The sequence below is a fragment of the Coffea arabica genome, chromosome 4e (assembly GCF_036785885.1).
Source record: "Coffea arabica cultivar ET-39 chromosome 4e, Coffea Arabica ET-39 HiFi, whole genome shotgun sequence".
In the NCBI taxonomy this organism is placed as follows: Eukaryota; Viridiplantae; Streptophyta; class Magnoliopsida; order Gentianales; family Rubiaceae; genus Coffea; species Coffea arabica.
The window spans coordinates 24,517,399-24,536,612 of NC_092317.1; the positions used below are offsets into that span (position 1 = coordinate 24,517,399).

The 19,214-nt window shown below is 37.1% G+C and overlaps 1 protein-coding gene and 1 non-coding gene across 2 annotated transcripts; one reads left to right on the top strand and one right to left on the bottom strand.

The window, feature by feature from the left end:
* Positions 1-3,613: 3,613 nt before the first annotated feature.
* LOC113705150 (small nucleolar RNA R71) lies at positions 3,614-3,720 on the bottom strand. The gene has a single exon (XR_003451797.1). It is a non-coding gene; the product is annotated as a small nucleolar RNA R71 (small nucleolar RNA).
* Positions 3,721-3,808: 88 nt separating this feature from the next.
* LOC140005535 (uncharacterized) lies at positions 3,809-11,422 on the top strand. The gene is made up of 9 exons (XM_072046543.1): positions 3,809-3,982; positions 4,778-4,827; positions 4,950-5,370; positions 5,461-5,854; positions 9,794-9,990; positions 10,110-10,140; positions 10,233-10,384; positions 10,490-10,641; positions 11,284-11,422. Exons 1-9 carry the CDS (start codon positions 3,809-3,811, stop codon positions 11,420-11,422), a joined length of 1,710 nt encoding a protein of 569 aa, XP_071902644.1.
* Positions 11,423-19,214: the final 7,792 nt, after the last annotated feature.

Below are 19,214 nucleotides of genomic sequence, written 5' to 3' on the forward strand. Positions count from 1 at the left end.
CAAAGATTAAGGAAGAAATGGACAAGAATTGGGCCAAGTGGCCAAACCCTAGCCATGCATCTTGTTTGACCAAAGGTTAGAGGAAATTTAAACCATTCTTGGCTCTATTATTTCTTAGGTTGGCTGAATTCTTGAAACTTCTCAAGGAAGAGAGAAAACTCCATTTTTCTTGCTTTCTAACCCTAGTTTGATCAAGAGCTAAAACCAAAAGAAAAAAGAGTTTGAGTTAGTAGAGTGAATCTCCTCCAACCCTAGACTTTGTTTCAACTTTGAAGCTTTCATTTTGGTGGATTGTTTTGGTGGTTCAAGCTTCTTACAAACAGGTAAATAATCTTTAAATCTTGGTTTTATGGTGTTATATCATGTACTATAAGTTTTAATAGCAAGCTACAAGTTATTTGGATGAGATTTGTGATTAATCTTCTTGAATTAAACAAGTAGTAGTTGGGTTAGTTAGTATACGTTTAAACTTTGTTCATGGTTGTTTATGAGGTATTAACATGTTTTAGACCCCTTTTGAGTTAGCTTTAACACTTCATATGTTGTTTAAGTGAAAATCATGAAAGGATGAAGGTTGGTGACATGAAGGAACTTGTGGACTGTTTTCTTTCTTCTTGGCTGGCCAGTTTTGGAAGGAGAGGTTTCTCCTTGATTTTTGTGGTTTATTTGCACCTTAATAGTGCCTAAGAAACTTGGCTAGACATTGGTTAAGTTCATGTGTGAGTTGGAATGAAATTTAAGCAAGTAAAGTGGTTGGTTGGACCACTAGTGGACTGTTTTGGTTTCTCTTGATGACTAGACTGCTATGGTCATTCTTAATCATGTTGATGTATTTCATTTTGAACTCCAATGGCACTAGGTGACCTAAATCCCTGTATAGGAACATTAGAGGACTGATTTGGGTGAATTTGAACCAAAACGAATGAAGATAGCACCAAGAACTAAAGTATTTTTGCTTGAGGTTAGGGCTGATCCAGAGTTGGAAAATCAGCCGAATTGTCTGAGCTACTACTACTGATAGGAGACGAACTAGAGTATGAATTTGATACCGTTGGAAAGCCCTTCGAGTCTAGTTTCCAACACCACTGACGGCACCTGATTCTGACCATCCTACAGTGAGATATAGCTGTTTTCCCAAAACTACGCGGGTGCGACTGTTTTACCTGTGAAGAACAACTTGAGCTTGGATGAAACTTTTCTTTTGCCCAACTTTCTTGCACTTGTCAAACTTGTTTTCTCATGAAATTTTACTGCATTTTGGGCCTAACTTGCATGGTGAATTGAATAGATTTAACCACTCACTTGATCACCTAATGAGCTTACTTTTGGGTTAGAAATGAACCTAGTTTGTTAATGATTTCACTCGTTGCCCTAGGATTGGGAAACAGTGGTGAACGTAACCAAGGAACTTGATGTTTGAACTCTACATTGCATGACAGGTGAGTGTTCCAAGTACATGAAAATATTTTCGTGGAATGTCTTCTGGCTTGAATAACATGCTTACTTGGTTAAAGTAACTGCTTTGGAATTGATAACCTTTGGGACGAGGATGTACTTTATCATACTCGATCCTTTGTAGTTCACTTCGTGATATTAATATGAGATGAAATGCTTTGCTTGCACTTGGCTTGTTGGTCACTCGGGTGGTTATCCCACCGACTTATGTGTTACATGCTCATTATTGTTAGACAATGCTAGGTACTTGATTTCTTGTCTCATAGATAAGTGTGTACTTTATTGCACTTGACCTCACTCGACTAAACTTTGATATTTTGTTAAAATATGTACTGACCGTTTTGTTATAATTGATATGTGACCAGATTTGCTAAAGAGATTTCTAATTTTCTCCAGTTCTTCTTATTTGATCAAGTTTCGTAACCATCCGATTTTCAACTGTTTGGACTTGAAATACTTGAATTGCTTAAATCATGATATGTTGAACTTAATTGTGACTTGAACCAATTTAGGCGAGCGTGCTCTTATGTATACTCAATTGACCCGACTTGACTAAACACTTGATATCTCCTTCACACATGAACAAGTAACTTGATTTGTATATTGACTTGAAATATTTGAAATACTTGAAAATATGAATTACTGGACATTACTTGAGAATATGAATTACTGGACATTACTTGAGAGTATGAATTACTGGACAGTACTAGAATACTGGAGAATATGAATTACTGGACATTACTTGTGACTTGATTCTGGCTAGGCGAGTGTGTCATTATCACACTTGGCTTCCCTTTCTTGAATGATCTTGTACTCACTTGAACTTGATTAACCTGTACTTATGTTTGTGCTTGTATTTGACTTGCAAGTGCTGAGCGGCCGTATGTGCCACACTCCATCCGAGTGGGAGGTACCTCTCATCCCGTCTCAGTACCTCTATCCTGTTTTGTCGAGTGGAGTGTTATCTCCTCGACTAATTGGTCTATTCGAATATTACCACCACTGTTTAATTCTTAATACGGAGCGTTAAGTGACAACTAACGTCTCCAAGCTTTACTGTGTGAGCATTGGATAATTGCCAATGACTCCAATCTTGATTACTGAATACTTGGGGGCTATGAGCCATATCCTGAATTACTGTATTTCTGGGACTATAAGTCCAACCCCGGGGCTAGTGTTTCAAATCGAGCCGGCAAGGGCTTGGTCGAGAAGATCAACGAACCTTGGGTACTTCTTGAACGTTCGGGCCCGGTAGGGGTTGATGGTGGATGGAAACTGGTGTAAAGTGGGGATCTACGGACGTTATACTTTCGTGGTTGACGGAGAGTCAACGGACCTTGATCAAGCTACTGTGGAACTTGCTCCTGAGAGTAACCTATATCCTTTGACATGAATGTGTTCCTTACTGCACCTTTTTGCATGTTTTATCTGGCTATTTGCTCAATTATATACTGGATTATAATCTCATCGAAGTTGACTTGTTTCTTGATGTCTGAATATGCGATGTTGTCTCGTATTTTACCTACTTAATTACTTGGAACCTCACTGGGATTTTAGCTCATTCCACGCCATTTGTTTTCCTTACAAGGATGAGAACATGAGAGGTTGAATTGAGGAAGGCCTCATTTTCTTCTAGGTTTGTTAGTTGCTGGTGTGAGTACTGCATAGGTGTCTAGCCGACTTATTTGGTTTGATTTTTGGCAAGTTCGACTCTTTGGTTGTAATAATTTCATTTTCTTTTAAGGGTCTATTTGTAAATCTCCATGTTATTTGACTGAGTCCTGGCGAGAGTTGGGCAGGCGGTCTGCCAAACCCTTGGGTACGCCCTAGGGTTAGGTGGGGCTGTCACATTTTACCGGGAACACAAGGTTCTCAAACTAGCATTGCAAGGCCAACGGTAAATGCTAATAATTTTGAGATTAAATCATCACTGATTCAAATGGTACAACAATCTCAATATGGAGGTAATGCTACCGAAGATCCAAATTCTCACTTGTCAACATTTCTTGATGATGCAATTAAACTTCGATTGTTTCCATTCTCGCTAAGGGACAAAGCCAAGGTTTGGGTACAATCTCATCCTCCAAACACTTTAACTACTTGGGCTGAATTAGTTAAGGCGTTTCTAAATAAATTCTTTCCACCTGAAAAAACTGCTAAACTCAGAATGGATATAACTAGTTTCTCTCAACAGGAAGGAGAGACATTGTATGAAGCTTAGGAGCGCTATCGGGAACTGCAATGAAGATGTCCTCATCATGGTTTATCAGATTGGCTAGTAGTCCAAACATTTTACAATTGTCTCACCTATCCAACAAAGACGCATGTAGATGCGGCAGCGGGAGGAGCATTGATGGGAAAGACAGCTGAGGAAGCTCAACAATTGATTGAAGAAATGGCTGCTAACAACTACCAATGGGCAAACGAACGAGGTAATACAAAGAGAACAGCAGGTATGCTCGAAATAGATACCTTGAATATGTTAAGTGGAAAAAGGGATAATGTGGTTAAGATGCTTAATAGGCACGTTGGTTCTAGCTCTAATTAAGGAGTAGTTGTTGCATGTTGTACTACTTGCGGCGGAGATCATGATGATTCTATGTGTTCTAGCAGCGAACAGGTTCAATATCTTAATAATTGTAACCGTCTACCCCAAAACAATCCATACTCCAATACCTATGATCCAGGATGGCGTAATCACCCGAATTTTGGATAGAAGGATCAAGGGAACCAACAAAGACCAGTTAATCCACCGGGTTTTCAACCGAAGCAACCACTTCTGGAATCCAAACCAACTTGGGAATTGGCAATTGAAAAGCTGGGAAATGTATCAAATAATAAAATTGAAAAGTTAGCCGGTGCCACTACTCAACGGTTTGAAAGAATTGAAGGAAGGATGGACCAACTCACCACTATGTACAGGAATGTTGAGGTCCAATTAGGGCAAATAGCAAATGCGGTTAACAATCGCAACCAAGGGAATTTACCTAGCAAGATTGAGGTGAACCCAAGGGAGCATGTGAAGGCTATAACACTCTGTAGTGGTAAGGAAGTAGCTGAGCCGCCTGCAGTTGAATGTGAGAGAGAATGTGAAAGAAGAGAGAACAAATAGTTGAGTGAGTTAGGAGAGGATAATAAGAAAATTAAAGGGAAAGAAAAGGTGGAAGAAAATGAGTTACAAATTGAAGATACAACACCAATTCCACTGTTGCCATTTTCACAAAGATTGAAGCTTTCGAGAAATGACAAAGAATTTGCAAAGTTTGTCAACATTTTCAAACAATTACATATTAACATTCCTTTTGTTGATGCTATTTTGCAGATTCCTTCATACGCAAAGTTTCTCAAAGAGATAATGACTAAGAAAAAGAGGTTAATAGATAGCGAGACAATTGCATTAACGGAAGAATGTAGTGCCATCATATAAAACAAATTGGCACCAAAGTTGAAGGATCCAGGGAGTTTCACAGTTCCTTGTACTATTGGTAATGTAGAATCTCTAAAGCACTTTGTGACCTTGGTGCAAGTGTGTCATTGATCCCTTTAACTGTGGCTAGGCAATTGGGGTTGAAAGAGTTAAAGCGTACTAACATTTCCTTGCAATTGGCTGACAGGTCTATTAGACATCCAATGGGCATATTGGAGAATGTGCTCATTAAAGTACAGAAATTCATTATTCCTGTTGATTTTGTTGTTTTAGATATGGAGGAGAATGTCAATGTACCTATTATACTTGGTAGACTATTTCTGACCACCGCAGGTCCAAAAATAGATGTTAAACGTGGTAAGTTCAAGTTTCAAATTGGTGAAGAGAAAGTGGAGTTTGATTTGAATAAAGTGGAGAAGTATCCCTCTTTTACCGATTATGTTTATTCTATTGACATATGTGATGAATTGGCATTAGAGATGAGTCAAGTTAATCTTGATGATGATTCTCTTGAACTTTATTTTAATGGTATAGGTTTACAAGAGGAACAAGTTGAAGAAATGACTGAATTTTTGTAGGCACAGGTTCCTTATAAAAGGAGAAATGCATATGAGGAGTTAGGACTGAGCAAAGGGCTACCTCCATCATCATGTGAGCAAGCACCATGGCTTGAGCTTAAACCACTGCCTAAACACCTCAAATATGCATTTCTTGAAGAAAAAGAGACATTGCTAGTAATTGTCAATGCAGCATTAGATGAGGAACAACTAGACAAGCTCTTACGTGTTTTGAGGATGCATTTAAAGGCTATAGGATGGACGATTTCTGATATCAAGGGAATTAGTCCAACTATTTGTATGTACCGGATTTTGTTAGAAGAAAATTCTAAACCGGTGGTTGAAACTCAAAGAAGGTTAAATCCAAATATGAAAGAAGTGGTAAGAGTAGAAATCCTTAAATGGTTGGATGCAGGTATAATTTTTCCAATTTCTGATAGTGTTTGGATTTCTCCTATTCATGTAGTGCCAAAGAAAAGGGGGATAACCATAGTACGTGGTAACAATAATGAAATAATTCCATCTAGAGTTGTGGTTGGGTGGCGAGTCTGTATTGATTATAGAAAACTGAATGCAACTACTGTAACATCCCGAATATTAGGAGGTTGTTTGTGAAGAAAATATTAAAGTATATTTCTTCGGGTTTGATTTAAAACCTTATTTTGTTTTAAACGACTAGAAACCCTAATGTTTAATCAAAAACCCTAGTTTACTTGTGACTAAACGGTTTCTTAAATCTTTCATATTTTACTAGAGATTCTAATGTTAATTATTGAAATTGTAAATTCCTCACGTTTTCTTAAAAATTTCCTTTTATTTGAAAATTATTATTTATTAAGGCCCTACTACCCAATTGTTCAACAATAAGTGCAGATGAACCTGGAAATAGGGTTTTACACTTCGGTTTCAAGATTTGAGCAAAATTAGGGTTTTCGCGATTTTTCGCCGGATGAATTTTCGGTACTGACCAAGGATCAATTTGGTGATTAAAAGTGACTTTTAAGTGAAAAATAATTTGTGAGTAGTAGCAATGATATAAGGTTAGTAAATAGGAAGTAAAAATCCTAGTACGTGTGTTTTTAAGAAAAACGGCGCGAACCGGCGGGTCCCGCGCACTACCGATTGAACGCACCACTTGACTACCACTTTCTTGCCATACAAGTTTATCACTAATGGAGAAAAATATCTTCCCCCTCTTAGCTCTCCTATTGGCCGAAATTTAAGGCAAAGAAAAAACAAGGAAAGAGAAAATTTGAGTGGTTGAAATTGAGCCAAGTGTTAGGCCAACTTGTGGTCACAATTAGTCCTAATCCTCTTGTCTTATTAACACCATATTAGCAGCCTTTCTTCCTCATTTCTGCACCTTCACAGCCGAGCAAGAGAGAGAGAAAAGGGAGAGCAAGAAACAACCATTTTCTTCTTGATTTACACCATCCAAGTGAGAAACAAAAATTCTAAACCGATTGATCGTAAGTTTGGAAGCTTGGGAAGCTAAGAGAACCAAAAATTTCAAGAAATAGTGGAGGATCACTCTTGCAAGCCTTCTTTTTGAGGTATAAAATCTGATCTATGGCTTTGATCCTTTTATTCTTGTTTAAGATGTTAAATAGTCCATGTTTTGGGTTTGATTACAAGTGATGCAAGTTGTTGTGATGATTGTTGGATGAAATATGTAAGTTAGAGTTTGATTAATTTCTGCCTAAACTTGTTGTATAGTTAGTATATGTTGTATATAAGATTATACAAGGGGCTTTGGTAGTGATTGGAACAAGGAATTGAAGAAAGTTCAATTGAAACCAAAAGATTTCAGATTTCTGGAAATTTTCATCCTATTCTGCCCGTTTTTGTTGCACCATGTTAGAGGCCGAATTTGGCTTGGCATAAAACATGAAAGTTGTAGCGAATGGTATTTTATAGTTACCTACAAAATTTCAGCTCAATCGGAGCAACGCAGAACGTGAAAAGTCCAAAATACCCCTACTGTTTTAAGAATTTCCCAGCAGTCCGTTTCTTCAGTTCAGTCCAGTTATCACGATTTTTGACCAGGATCCATTCTGATTTAGCTCTGGGCCAAAACATAAAAGTTATAGTGTTCTGAAGTAGCTTTAAAATGCCTCAAAGAAAACCTGATTCGGACTTGTGTACACTGAGTTATGTCCATTCCAGTGCAGTGTGGATAAATAGCCGACGAATTGGATTTCGGTTCTGTAATTTGAGGATTTGACTAAGTTGCATTAGAAACTGGACTTAGTGATATTCATGAACATTGTAGCCCTGAGTCTTAGCTTCGAAACGGCATAGGTTGCGCCTCAATCTGATAAGCGTAGCCTTGGATATGTTATTTCCGCATTCGTACATCAAATCTGTCTTGTGCTAAGTTGAATTTCTATACTTGTGGTTGTTGTGAATCTTGTTTTTATGATATTGTGAGCCTATGGAACGGCTCTTGACATGAATTGCTGATACATGTGATGTTGGGTTTTGGTTGAGGAAAAATAATGAAGCCTAAATGGCTGGAAAATTAGGTAAACACAAAGGGCATGCTGCCCAAATTTACGCTCGAAGACTATATAAATACACTTGCGACTTGGGTCGAATTGATATGAATAGTACTTGAACCATCTAGGGTACTTGAGTCTTCTTGTTTCGAGGTATGTAAGTAAGGACTTGGCCGAACTTGTACCCTTGAGAAATGAAATAATGATTGCTCGAAGTATGTTTTCCTTGTACTTCAACTCGCAAGACAATTTCAAGTATAAATGTTACAAAGTTTTATCGTTTAAAAAGCGAGCAAGTGTTTCACGACTACTATCCGAGTGAATTTCAATCTCTTGATTTTTATTGAACGAAACGTCTAAGTTGTGAATCTTAGTCATGTTTCAAAGTTCTCAAACTGAGTTTTATCGCAGATTTGGACTCCGAACCGGAGTATAACCTGAAAGTGACCAGTAAAGGCACTATATCTTTTGGTGAGTGCTTTCAAATACCGAATTGCACTAGATACTTGAACTTGATACGTGACCAATATGAGTACATGTTATATACGTGAATTGTTAGGGCAAGAGTGTACTTTATCGCACTTGCCCTTACGTGATATACTTGTTTATTGTTGCAATTGACTTGATATACTTGTTTATGGTGCGCGCACTTCCTGGAATTCCAGAAACCCTGCGGCAAGTTACTTGAGTCGAGCCGGCAAGAGCTTGGTCGATTGGGTAACGAACCCTGGGTCTCTTGTTTTGTCGAGTGGAGTGATATCTCCTCGGCTAAACGGTATACTCGAGTATTACCACACGTGTTTATTGAGGATTTTGGGCCCAGTAGGGGGTGAACGGTGGACGGAGAGTCGTGTAAGTGGTGTTCTACTGGATTGGTTACCTACTTAAAAGTTGACGGAGTGTCAACTGTTACTTGATCAAGCTCTGGAGATGCAATGGAAATTTGGCTCCTGAGAGCCTTCCGTATCCTTATACTTGAAAGTGATTATTGCTTATTGGATTGCTGTTCCTTTTGAAAATCGAAAAGCACTTTATACGTGCTCATTTGGAAATTTGCTACTTGAAATATTATTGTCCACTCTTATGAGTTTTGATGCCGTTAACTTGCTACATGGATATTCATACTTTTAAAATGGGCAATTTGTTATTTGAAACCTCACTGGGCTTTTAGCTCATTCCACGCTATTTGTTTTCCTTACAGGAATACGAGTGAGGCGTGAGTCGTGAACAGACTAGCGTAGTCTAGTTGCTCTTGAAATTGTTTTGACTTTTGACTTGTACTCGCGCTATTCCTCGAATGGAACATGTTGTACTTGGATTGTATACATTTTGAACTAGTTTGGTGTATTGAGGCTTTGTACCTCGATTTCTATCAATGTAAATTATAAGCTTGAATTGTGAATGTTATTTATGGTTCATGGATGTGTGTACATGACTCGATTGAGATAGTGAGTGAGTCCTGGCGAGAGCTGGGCAGGCGGTCCGCCGAACCCTTTGGTACGCCTTAGGTGGAGGTGGGGTCGTCACAACTACTAGAAAGGATCACTTCTCTCTTCCTTTTCTTGATCAAATGGTAGAAAGAATGGCCGGATATGAATTTTATTGTTTCTTGGATGGTTTTTTAGGATACAATCAAATAGTCATTGCACCGGAAGATCAAGAGAAAACCACATTCACTTGTCCTTACGGTACTTTTGCATTTCTAAGAATGCCTTTTGGACTGTGCAATGCACCGGCTACCTTCCAACGATGCATGATGGCAATTTTCTCTGATTTTAATGAGAAAATTATGGAAATCTTCATGGATGATTTTTCTGTATTTGGATCTACTTATGATCATTGTCTTAACAATGTAGATCTAATTTTACAGAGATGTGAAGAAACAAATCTTGTACTCAATTGGGAAAAATGTCACTTTATGGTTTGTGAGGGTATTGTGCTAGGCCACAAAATTTCTTCAGAAGGTATTGATGTAGATCAAGCCAAGATAGAGGTTATTGAGAGAATGCCTCCACCTATCAATGTGAAAGGCATTCACAGCTTTCTTGGACACGTGAGATTTTATCGGCGGTTTATTAAGGATTTCTCCAAGGTTGCTAAACCTTTATGTGAATTACTTGCAAAAGATGTTCCTTTTCACTTTAATGATGAATGTTTATTTTCTTTTAATAGGTTGAAGAAGGAACATATCTGCTTTTAATAGGTTGAAGAAAGAACTTATCTCCGCACCCATAATAGTATCACCGGACTGGAGCTTACCATTCGAATTGATGTGTGATGCAAGTGATTTTGCAGTTGGAGCTATTCTTGGGCAAAAACATGATAAGCGACTTCATGTCATTTATTATGCAAGTAAAATGTTAAATGAAACCCAAGTTAACTATGCAACAATAGAGAAGGAGTTGCTAATAGTGATATTTGCATTGGATAAGTTTAGATCGTACTTAGTAGGATCTAGAGTTATCATTTATACCGACCATGCAACACTCAAATATCTTTTAAATAAGAAAGATGCAAAACCTCGACTAATTCGACGAATTTTATTATTGCAGGAATTTGATTTGGAGATCAAAGATAAAAAAGGATCCGAGAACTTAGTCGCTGATCATCTTTCTAGACTGAAAAATATACCTCAAGAAGACCATTCATCCATTAAAGAAGAATTTCCATATGAGTTTTTAATGGCAATTTATAAGTCACCATGGTATGCTGATCTAGTTAACTTTGTAATTAGTGGAGTGATACCAAGTGATTTGAATTCTCATCAAAGGAAAAAGTTCTTAAATGATGCTAAACATTATTTTTGGGAAGAACCGTTCTTTTACAAACATTGTGCAAATGGTATAATTAGAAGATGTGTTCCGGAAGAAGAGGTATATAGTATTTTAAAGCATTGTCATACCCTTGAATCGGGAGGTCATTTTAGTACAACTAAAACCGTAGCAAAGATATGGTAATCTGGAATTTATTGGCCTACTATGTACCGAGATGCTAGAAATTGGGTTAAAAGTTGTGATCAATGCCAAAGAACCGGTAATATCTCGAGAAAAAATGAAATGCCTTTAACTACATATTTGGAAGTTGAGCTATTTGACGTTTGGGACATTGATTTTACGGGACCATTTCCTAGCTCATATAATAATAAGTACATTCTTTTAGCAGTTGATTATATCTCTAAATGGGTGGAAGCCATTCCTTCACAAACTAGTGATGCTAAAGTTGTGCTTAAATTCCTTAAACGGAACATATTTTGTAGGTTTGGAGTCCCAAAGGCAATAATAAGCGAAGAAGGTAAGCATTTTTGTAATAAAATTATTGACACCTTGTTGTTTAAATATGGATGCAGGCATAAAAAGTCACTTCCCTATCATCCTCAAGCTAATGGTCAAGCAGAGTTGGCCAACCGGGAAATTAAAATCATTTTGGAGAAAACTGTCAACCGATCGAGAAAGGATTGGACAAACAAGCTTGAAGATGCTTTGTGAGTGTATAGAACGGCATTTAAAACGCCGTTGGGAATGTCTCCATATAAGCTTGTTTATGGGAAAGCGTGTCATTTACCTGTAGAAATAGAACATAAAGCTTATTGGGGCCATTAAAGCTATTAATTTTGATTTTAAATCTGCAGGTGAAAAGAGAATGCTCGAGCTAAGCGAATTGGAGGAATCGCGGTTAACCTCGTATGAGAATGCCAAAATTTACAAAGAAAAAGTGAAATTTTGGCATGATAAACACATTCTCCCTAAGCATTTTGAAGAAGGGCAAAAGGTGTTATTGTTTAACTCAAGGCTTAAATTATTCCCTGGAAAGCTTAAGTCTCGATGGTCTGGGCCATTCGAAGTGGTTCGCATGTTTTCTTATGGAGCAGTGGAAATAAAAGGAGAAAATGGTGCCCCATTCAAAATAAATGGTCAAAAATTGAAGCCCTATTTGGCCGGAGAAAAGGTTCCTAAAGGAGTAATTTACTCCTTAGGAAACGCAATGGAGAGTTAAAGAAGCTATAGGAGAGTCGAGCTTAACGACTCTAAACAAAGCGCTTGTTGAGAGGCAACCCAATAATAATATTGTAGTTGTGTGTTTTTATGTATTTCTTACATTTTGGTGTGATTTAATTGACTAATTAGATATATTTCACTTGTTTGTAAGACGTACCGGAGTTTCATCATCCATTATGGAGGTACAATTGAAGAACAAGTGTAAAAAGGGAGGTTTTCTTACCAAATTGTGCTTTAAGTGTTTAGAATTACCATTCATATATACAGTGTGCATTTCAAGTATATTCAAGTGAGTTTTGGTGATAACATGTTTATAAATGCTCATGGACTCATTTGAAAAGTGTCATTTTGGTGTAAAAGTGCAAAAATGATCAAAGAACCTCACCCCTTGATTTGCAATGTAGATATGTTTGATGCGTTTTGAGAGGTTGGATATTGTGTTTATGGTATATTACATGTACGTGGGAGGTTGGAATTGATAAAAAAAGTTTGTCCAAAGCGTAATTTGGAATTGGCCGGAAAAGGGAGAAAAATTTGAAAAATTGCAGTTTCTGCAATTAGTGCAGAAAAAGACAGATCCGAGCTCGGATCCGACTCAACCCAGAAGGATCCGACCTCGGATCAGTTGAGGATCAAAGGCGAAAAAGGAGATCTGAGCTCGGATTTAACAAAACTAGGCTAGATCCGAGGGCTCGGCTGAACTTCTGGAGTGGCGGATCCGAGCTCTGTCGGATCCGAGGGGCTGCCAGAGAGGATCCGACCTCGGATCGGTTCGCGATAAGTGCAAAATCGAGGCTTCGGTTCTGCATTTTTCGAATTCTTCTATTCTCTCTCCCCGAAACCCTAGCCGCTCTCTACCAATCTTCCATTTCATCCAATAATCCTCTAATATTTCACCATAAAAACCTCCCCAAACCTCTTATGGTCATAAACCCTCAGCAATTTCGCATCAAAAACAATAATTTGGGGGTCTTTGATTGTCAAAACTTTGACAATGACCGAACTGAAATTCGCTCATTTGGGGTCGAATTTAGGATTGTTTCTCATTACATTTGGCATCCTTGCCACCTTCTAGCATCACTTTACACACTTGAGGTAACAATTCTTGACTTTCTTTGATATTTTCCATTTCTCAATTTCCTATTTTCATGGTTATTTATATATTTTGGGAAATGTACCTTTGTAGAAATTTCTTGTTGAATTTGTGCTACATTGTGCTAACATAAGTTGTTACAACTATTTTTATGCTTAATATTGAGAGAATTGTGGATTTGGTGATATTGTGGAGAATTTTTCTCAATTTTTGGGCTTGAGCATTTGGTGATTTAGACTTGTGAATTTTTGCTTTCATTGAGTATATGAACTTGTTCTAAGGAGTATAAATCACTGTTGTACCAATTGGAAATGATATGCGATCATTAGTGTAAATTAAGGATGTTTTGGCAATGCATATGAAAATGTTGCTTTACAAGAATTGGATTTGAGTTGTTCCCAAGTGTTTGAGATGTTCTCAAGTGTTTGCAAGAATTATAGCACATTGTCTTTAATACTTCAAATTTCTTTGAGATGTTCATTCTTGCAAATGGCTATAATTCTCAAGTGTTTGGACTTATTATGCATGTCATGATATCCTTATTGGTAATATTCTTTCTAAATGTGGGAATTGGATTTGAGAAGTGTTAGGAACATTATTTACTTAAAATTGTTGATTGTTGGCAAGGAGTTTCTTCCTTTTATAAGGGGAAACTCTGCCGAAATTTTCTTAAATTCCTATTTAACATGTGTGAGCAAGTTTATACTGTTTCTAATGAATATTCATCTTATTTTTGTGTATAGCTACTATGGCTCGTACAAGAAGAACTGTTATCCGTACTCCTTCCCCTTCTTCAAGCGAGGAACGCACTCCGTCACCCGAGGAGTCACCAGTGGAGGAATCTCCTTCACCTGAGTCGCCTCCACGCTCACGGCGTAAGAGAGCATCTACGAGCCATGAGGAGCCAGCTCCAGATTATGACACCACTCGTTTCACCTCGCTCAAAAACCAACAGTGGTATGAAGCCTGATTGGACAAGGAGGTCATAATTGAGAAACATCTGGCACCAGAGGTGGACGATCATTACAAAATCTCCACGGCATTCAACCGACTTGGATGGGAGAACATATTCGGATTTCCGAAGCATTATTATCCTAATCTGGTCCGGGAGTTCTACTCCAACGTGGAAAGAAAACAAAGCCACAGTGGCAACCTCATTGTCTCTTGGGTTCGAGGCAAAAGAGTGGCTCTCAATCGGGATACAATCGCCAAATTCGTCAAACTCAAGGACGACGGAGAAGATGTGAAATTGACCAAGGAATTCAAGGCACGTGATCCATGGCAAGTGGGAGAAGCTATGTCACGTCTTAAGGGTCAATACCGAGAGCGAGGAAGTTCTAAGAAGTTCATAGTATATGCGGATTCCTTTGAGCCTCGGTACCATCTTATTTTCTATCTTTTTGCTTTCAATGTGGTATCGAAAAGAAGTGAAAAACGGGAGCTCCGCAATAGTGACCTCTACTTCATGGATAAGATGATGAACAGTGTGGGTCGGCAGCTGACTGGAATACCTCTGCCCCGCATCATCATCAGTTACATGCGAACCACAGCTCGCATAAGAGCCGGCAAAACCTGTTTTGGGTTCCCTCGCATTCTCTCCCTTCTTTTTGAGAAGCTCAAGGTTCCTCTTGGAACCGGTCAATGCCTCAATACTCAAGTCCTTGGGCATCCCTACTGACTTTGGAGGTTCTTTGGTGCGGAATGTTGGAGAAGCATCAACCTCTGCTCAGCCTCCACCTCATACTCAGCAGGAACCGGTAGTTCAAGAGACAGAGGCGCAGCAGACTCTTCCTCCTCCCATTCCGCGACCACCTCCCCCGCCGCGCTCCAAGTGGCAAGAAGTCCTTAATGCCATTTGTTGCATGGAGACGAGGGTGATCGAGCGAATCAACCAAACGGAGTGATTAGACAAACATGATCGCCGTCTTCGGGCGATTGAGGATCATTTCAGCATCCGTCGGTCACCTACTCCGATGCCTCAGCATGAGGAGGGGCATATTGGTACTTCACATGGTCCTCATGGAGCTAAGGAGGCAATAGACCCTCCTTCCGAGCAACCATGAAGATTCTTAGCTGATTACATCTTTTGTTGCTTTATTTTTCTTTTATTGTGTTCGGTTTAAACTTTGTAGTTTTCATATTGGATTATCTTGTGCTACTTATGTTTCTTCGTACCCTTTGTTTCATTTTTGAACAGAATTTGGATGTTCGTGAGGATTAGTAGCTTCAAATTGCATCACCACTTCTTTTGAGGGGAGTACTAGTTTCTTTTACATTCCTTTACAATGAGGACATTGTTAATTTTAAGTGTGGGAGAGGGATTACTTTATCTTATGGGGTGATTGTATTTTGAAGTACATGATTTTAATTGTTTATGGCTTAGAAATGTTTGAATAATATTTGAAAATATTGTCATGGGGTTAATTTTCTTGAAAATGAGGTTGTTGGCAGGGAGTTTTGTCCATTTATATGGGAAAACTCTATCAAAATTTTTCCAAAATATTTTTCAATATTTCATTACAATATTTTTCAAATAATAGCCAAAATGTTCAATGTTAAAAGTGTCTAATTCTTCCATTGGATAAAATGTTATATGTATTTTGGGAAGGTTTAGTCCTCATTTGGCTTGGAATTAGTTATTATGCAATTAGGATTTTTACATTTTAGAAAGTATATTAAGTTAAATAAGGAAAATTATGTTAGAATTTTGCATGTTTAATGATATTTTTCATTTTTACTTAATTTTATAAGTAAGTGATTGATATAATCAAAACAAGGCCAGATTCATCCTGCAATTATACTTGGAGGGAAGATTGTTAAATATAAAAAAAATTAAAAATATATATATCTATATATATAAATAATAATAATAATAAATATATATATATTATTCTACTCCAATGATTCACATACTGAGTAACCGGAGGTTGGCATTTACAAATGTCGACATTCGCGTAAAAAGGTATTGGAATTAAGAGTATGCTTAGCAATTTGAATAAGTGAAATGTTGAATAACTGGGAATCTTCACCTAAAAGTGTCGATTTTCGTGTAAAAAGGCATTGTCACTATTTAAGTAAAATGAAGTATAACTAAATCCCTTTTAGTTATGAAAATTTTGATGGATATATGATGAGAAAGGCCATAAATTGACTATGTGAATTACTTATTGATGAAATTAGGTTAGAATGAGAGATTGAGTTGAATTTGTTAAAATTAAGGCATAATTATCCTTCTTTAAATTGATATTATGAGTATTTAGTGTAACTTAAGAAATGGCATAATGATTGGTTTCTAAGTTTTTAAGGAACTAAATTTGACAAAAGTACGTATATTGTTTTATCTCTTGAATCACTGTAGTAAAGTTTTGTGTGAATTGCTTGAGGACAAGCAATGATTCAAGTGTGGGGGAATTTGATAAGTGAATATTTAACACATATTTTGTACAAGTTTGGCATAAACTTTTGGTACGTTTTGAGAAAATTAAAGCCATATTTGAACTCTTTTTGGTGATAATTGTTTAAATATTGTTTAAGTGTTCAAAACTTGACAAATGAGTGATTAACGCATTAATTTTATGAAATTGTGAAGGACATTGATATATGGAATTCATGCACGAGATGAAGGAAGTGTAAGGATCGTCCAGAGGATAAAGTACAAAAGAAACTAGGAGCAAAAATGAAGAAAAAAGGAAAGAAGTGAAAAAACTGGAAATTGACCAGCACGGATCCGAGCTCGGATCCGTGTGAACAAAGGGCGATCCGAGCCCTCGTCTGTACTTCTGGAGTAGTGCATCCGAGGCCAGACGATCCGAGCTCGAATCATTAAGAGAAATGCCTCGAATCAGCCTTGATCCGAGCTAGGATCTTTCTGCACCCCTCAGATCTGCCTCTCTCTTCTGCACGAGGCACAACCGTTTTTCTCACCTTTCGCACAACTTTCCAGCTATCTTGGGAGAGAGAATTCGGTGGCACATGCTTCTGCAACAAAAGGGAAGACAAAATAAGTTATTGACAAGTCAAAACAACATCTCTTTTGATTTCCTTTACAAAATCTGAGTGGTTGAAATCATGAAGGAGAAAAAAAGTGTCTTTCTATCACTTTTTATGCAGAAACACAGGGGAGAAGCAAGACATCACCATACGTAGCTAGTTTTTCTTCTGGCAACAAGTTTCTCTCTAGTTAGGAGTTCTTGGGGAAGCATTTGGAGTTTTTACTTGTAATCATCTTGTACAAGAACATAGCAGAAAATTAAGGGCTTCACCATCAATTGGCTAAGCTTTCCTTTTTCTTTCTTGTACTTGTACTTTATGATGTTTTGCATTAATAAACTTGTGAGTTTGATTGATAAATCATTCATGGGTAGCTAAACTTCTTAATCTAGGGAGTAGATGAAACTTATAGCTAAATGATATCAATTGAACGTGATTTACACTTGTTATATTTTGTATTAACTTGTCTATTTGTGCAGTTGTGATTACTTGTTGTTGATTGATCACCAATAGCATGTTTATACTTGTTATTGTTTAATGAGAATTGGTAGTAACAATGGAAACACATGAGTAGAGCTTAAGTTGTATGTTCATAAAAATAGAGATACACTTAAGTGGATTACTTAGCATTTCAGGAAAAGAGACAGAGTAGAACTATAATTTCACCATGAAAATAGGTAAAACTGAACTACTCTAGGCCATTTCATCATGAAAATGAGTCTTGGTAAAATTGGAAATTAATCCCTGGCTAAACAAGAATAATAACAAGAAGTAAATCTGTTCATTTGCATTATTTATGCCATAAGTGGAATCTACATCCCTAGATTTATCCTTGAGTGAAAATTCTCCATTTGCATTTAGCATTTGTTAAACTAGATTTATAGATCAGATTTGTAGACAATAGCAATATACTTTCTCTGGTCAAATTCATTCATAAGTCTAAATAATAGAGAAAACAAGGACCTAGTAATTGGTTAATTTGCTTCTTGTGGGATCGACCCGATACATACCCTACATTACAATTTTGGCATGTATACTTGCAGTTTAACGGGTATAAGATCTGATTTAAACTTGTATTGATATAAAAATCCCGTCACTATGCATTCAAATTTCTTAGTGTAAAAAAAAAACTTTTACACTGAAAATGTAGGAAGAATTAGTACTTTATAAAAACAACGAAGTTTCACCGGTTGTCCTTTAATAAGCAGAGTAGACTTATAGCAGAATTCAACCCACACATACAATTGTCTGTTTCACTATTTAGTAACCATAGGCTAAATTATAATCTATAAGTAGTAATTTTCGTCTGATTTTGCATCATGGTCTATCGAATTTCACCTTCACAGTTGCTGCGTTGAAAATTTTTTCTTAAACTCCATGGCCATCCATCATGCATTTGAGATCAAATTTCTTCCTCAAAGAGTGTCTACCCTGCTAATCGAAATAGGACTTGAGATAGTTTTACATCTGTTTGTTTCCTTTCAAGATATCTTCATTGAGATTAAAGCTCCGTTTGGGATTGCCGGTGCACTTATAAAAAAACGTTTTTAAGCACTAAAAGTTTTTCTAGGATATTTGGTAATTAATTCCCTATAACTTAAGTAGTCCAGTTTTTTGTAAATTAAAAGTAGTTTTATTAAAGCAAATGTGATAAAAGTGTTTCTTTATAAGTCATTACAACTCCAAACGGGGCCTGTGAAAGTACTTTAATTCATTAAACCTTTGAAGTTTAATTTGACAATTGAAAAAATAAAACCCCTTATCATCATATTTACGCCAAGTACTCATTCTGACCTAGCTAGAGGGCTGAAAGGTCACTGTACCAAAGAGAAGATGAGTGAGGACCTGCGGGCGTATGATCAAATGTTAGGTTACCATTATGGATGTACTTGAGATAAATAAGCAAACAGATGGAAAACGAGCATGAAGATGTACATACGAAACGGGAAATAATCCAAGTAGCTACAGGATTTAAAACCACATTAAAATGGTAGCCAAAAATGGATCTAAATTTCTAAGGATCCAGGATTAGACAATTTACTAAAACTTCTTGTGCAATCCTGGGTACTTGTATTCGGACAGATTCTCCATCTTTTTGTTATATCTTCTCTTGATGCGGATATTGTTTCCAATTAATGAATTTCGTCAGTTTATCCATAAATAAATAAGTAAATAACAAATGATAAAACATTAAATTTC

Excerpts from the sequence above, each read along its gene's own strand:
- LOC140005535 (XM_072046543.1), top strand. The coding sequence starts at position 3,809 with ATGGGAAAGACAGCTGAGGAAGCTCAACAATTGATTGAAGAAATGGCT. Across the intron at positions 3,983-4,777 it reads TTAAGATGCTTAATAGGCAC|ATTCCTTCATACGCAAAGTT; the intron begins GTTGGTTCTAGC and ends GCTATTTTGCAG. Across the intron at positions 5,855-9,793 it reads CCTTAAATGGTTGGATGCAG|ATCTAATTTTACAGAGATGT; the intron begins GTATAATTTTTC and ends TTAACAATGTAG.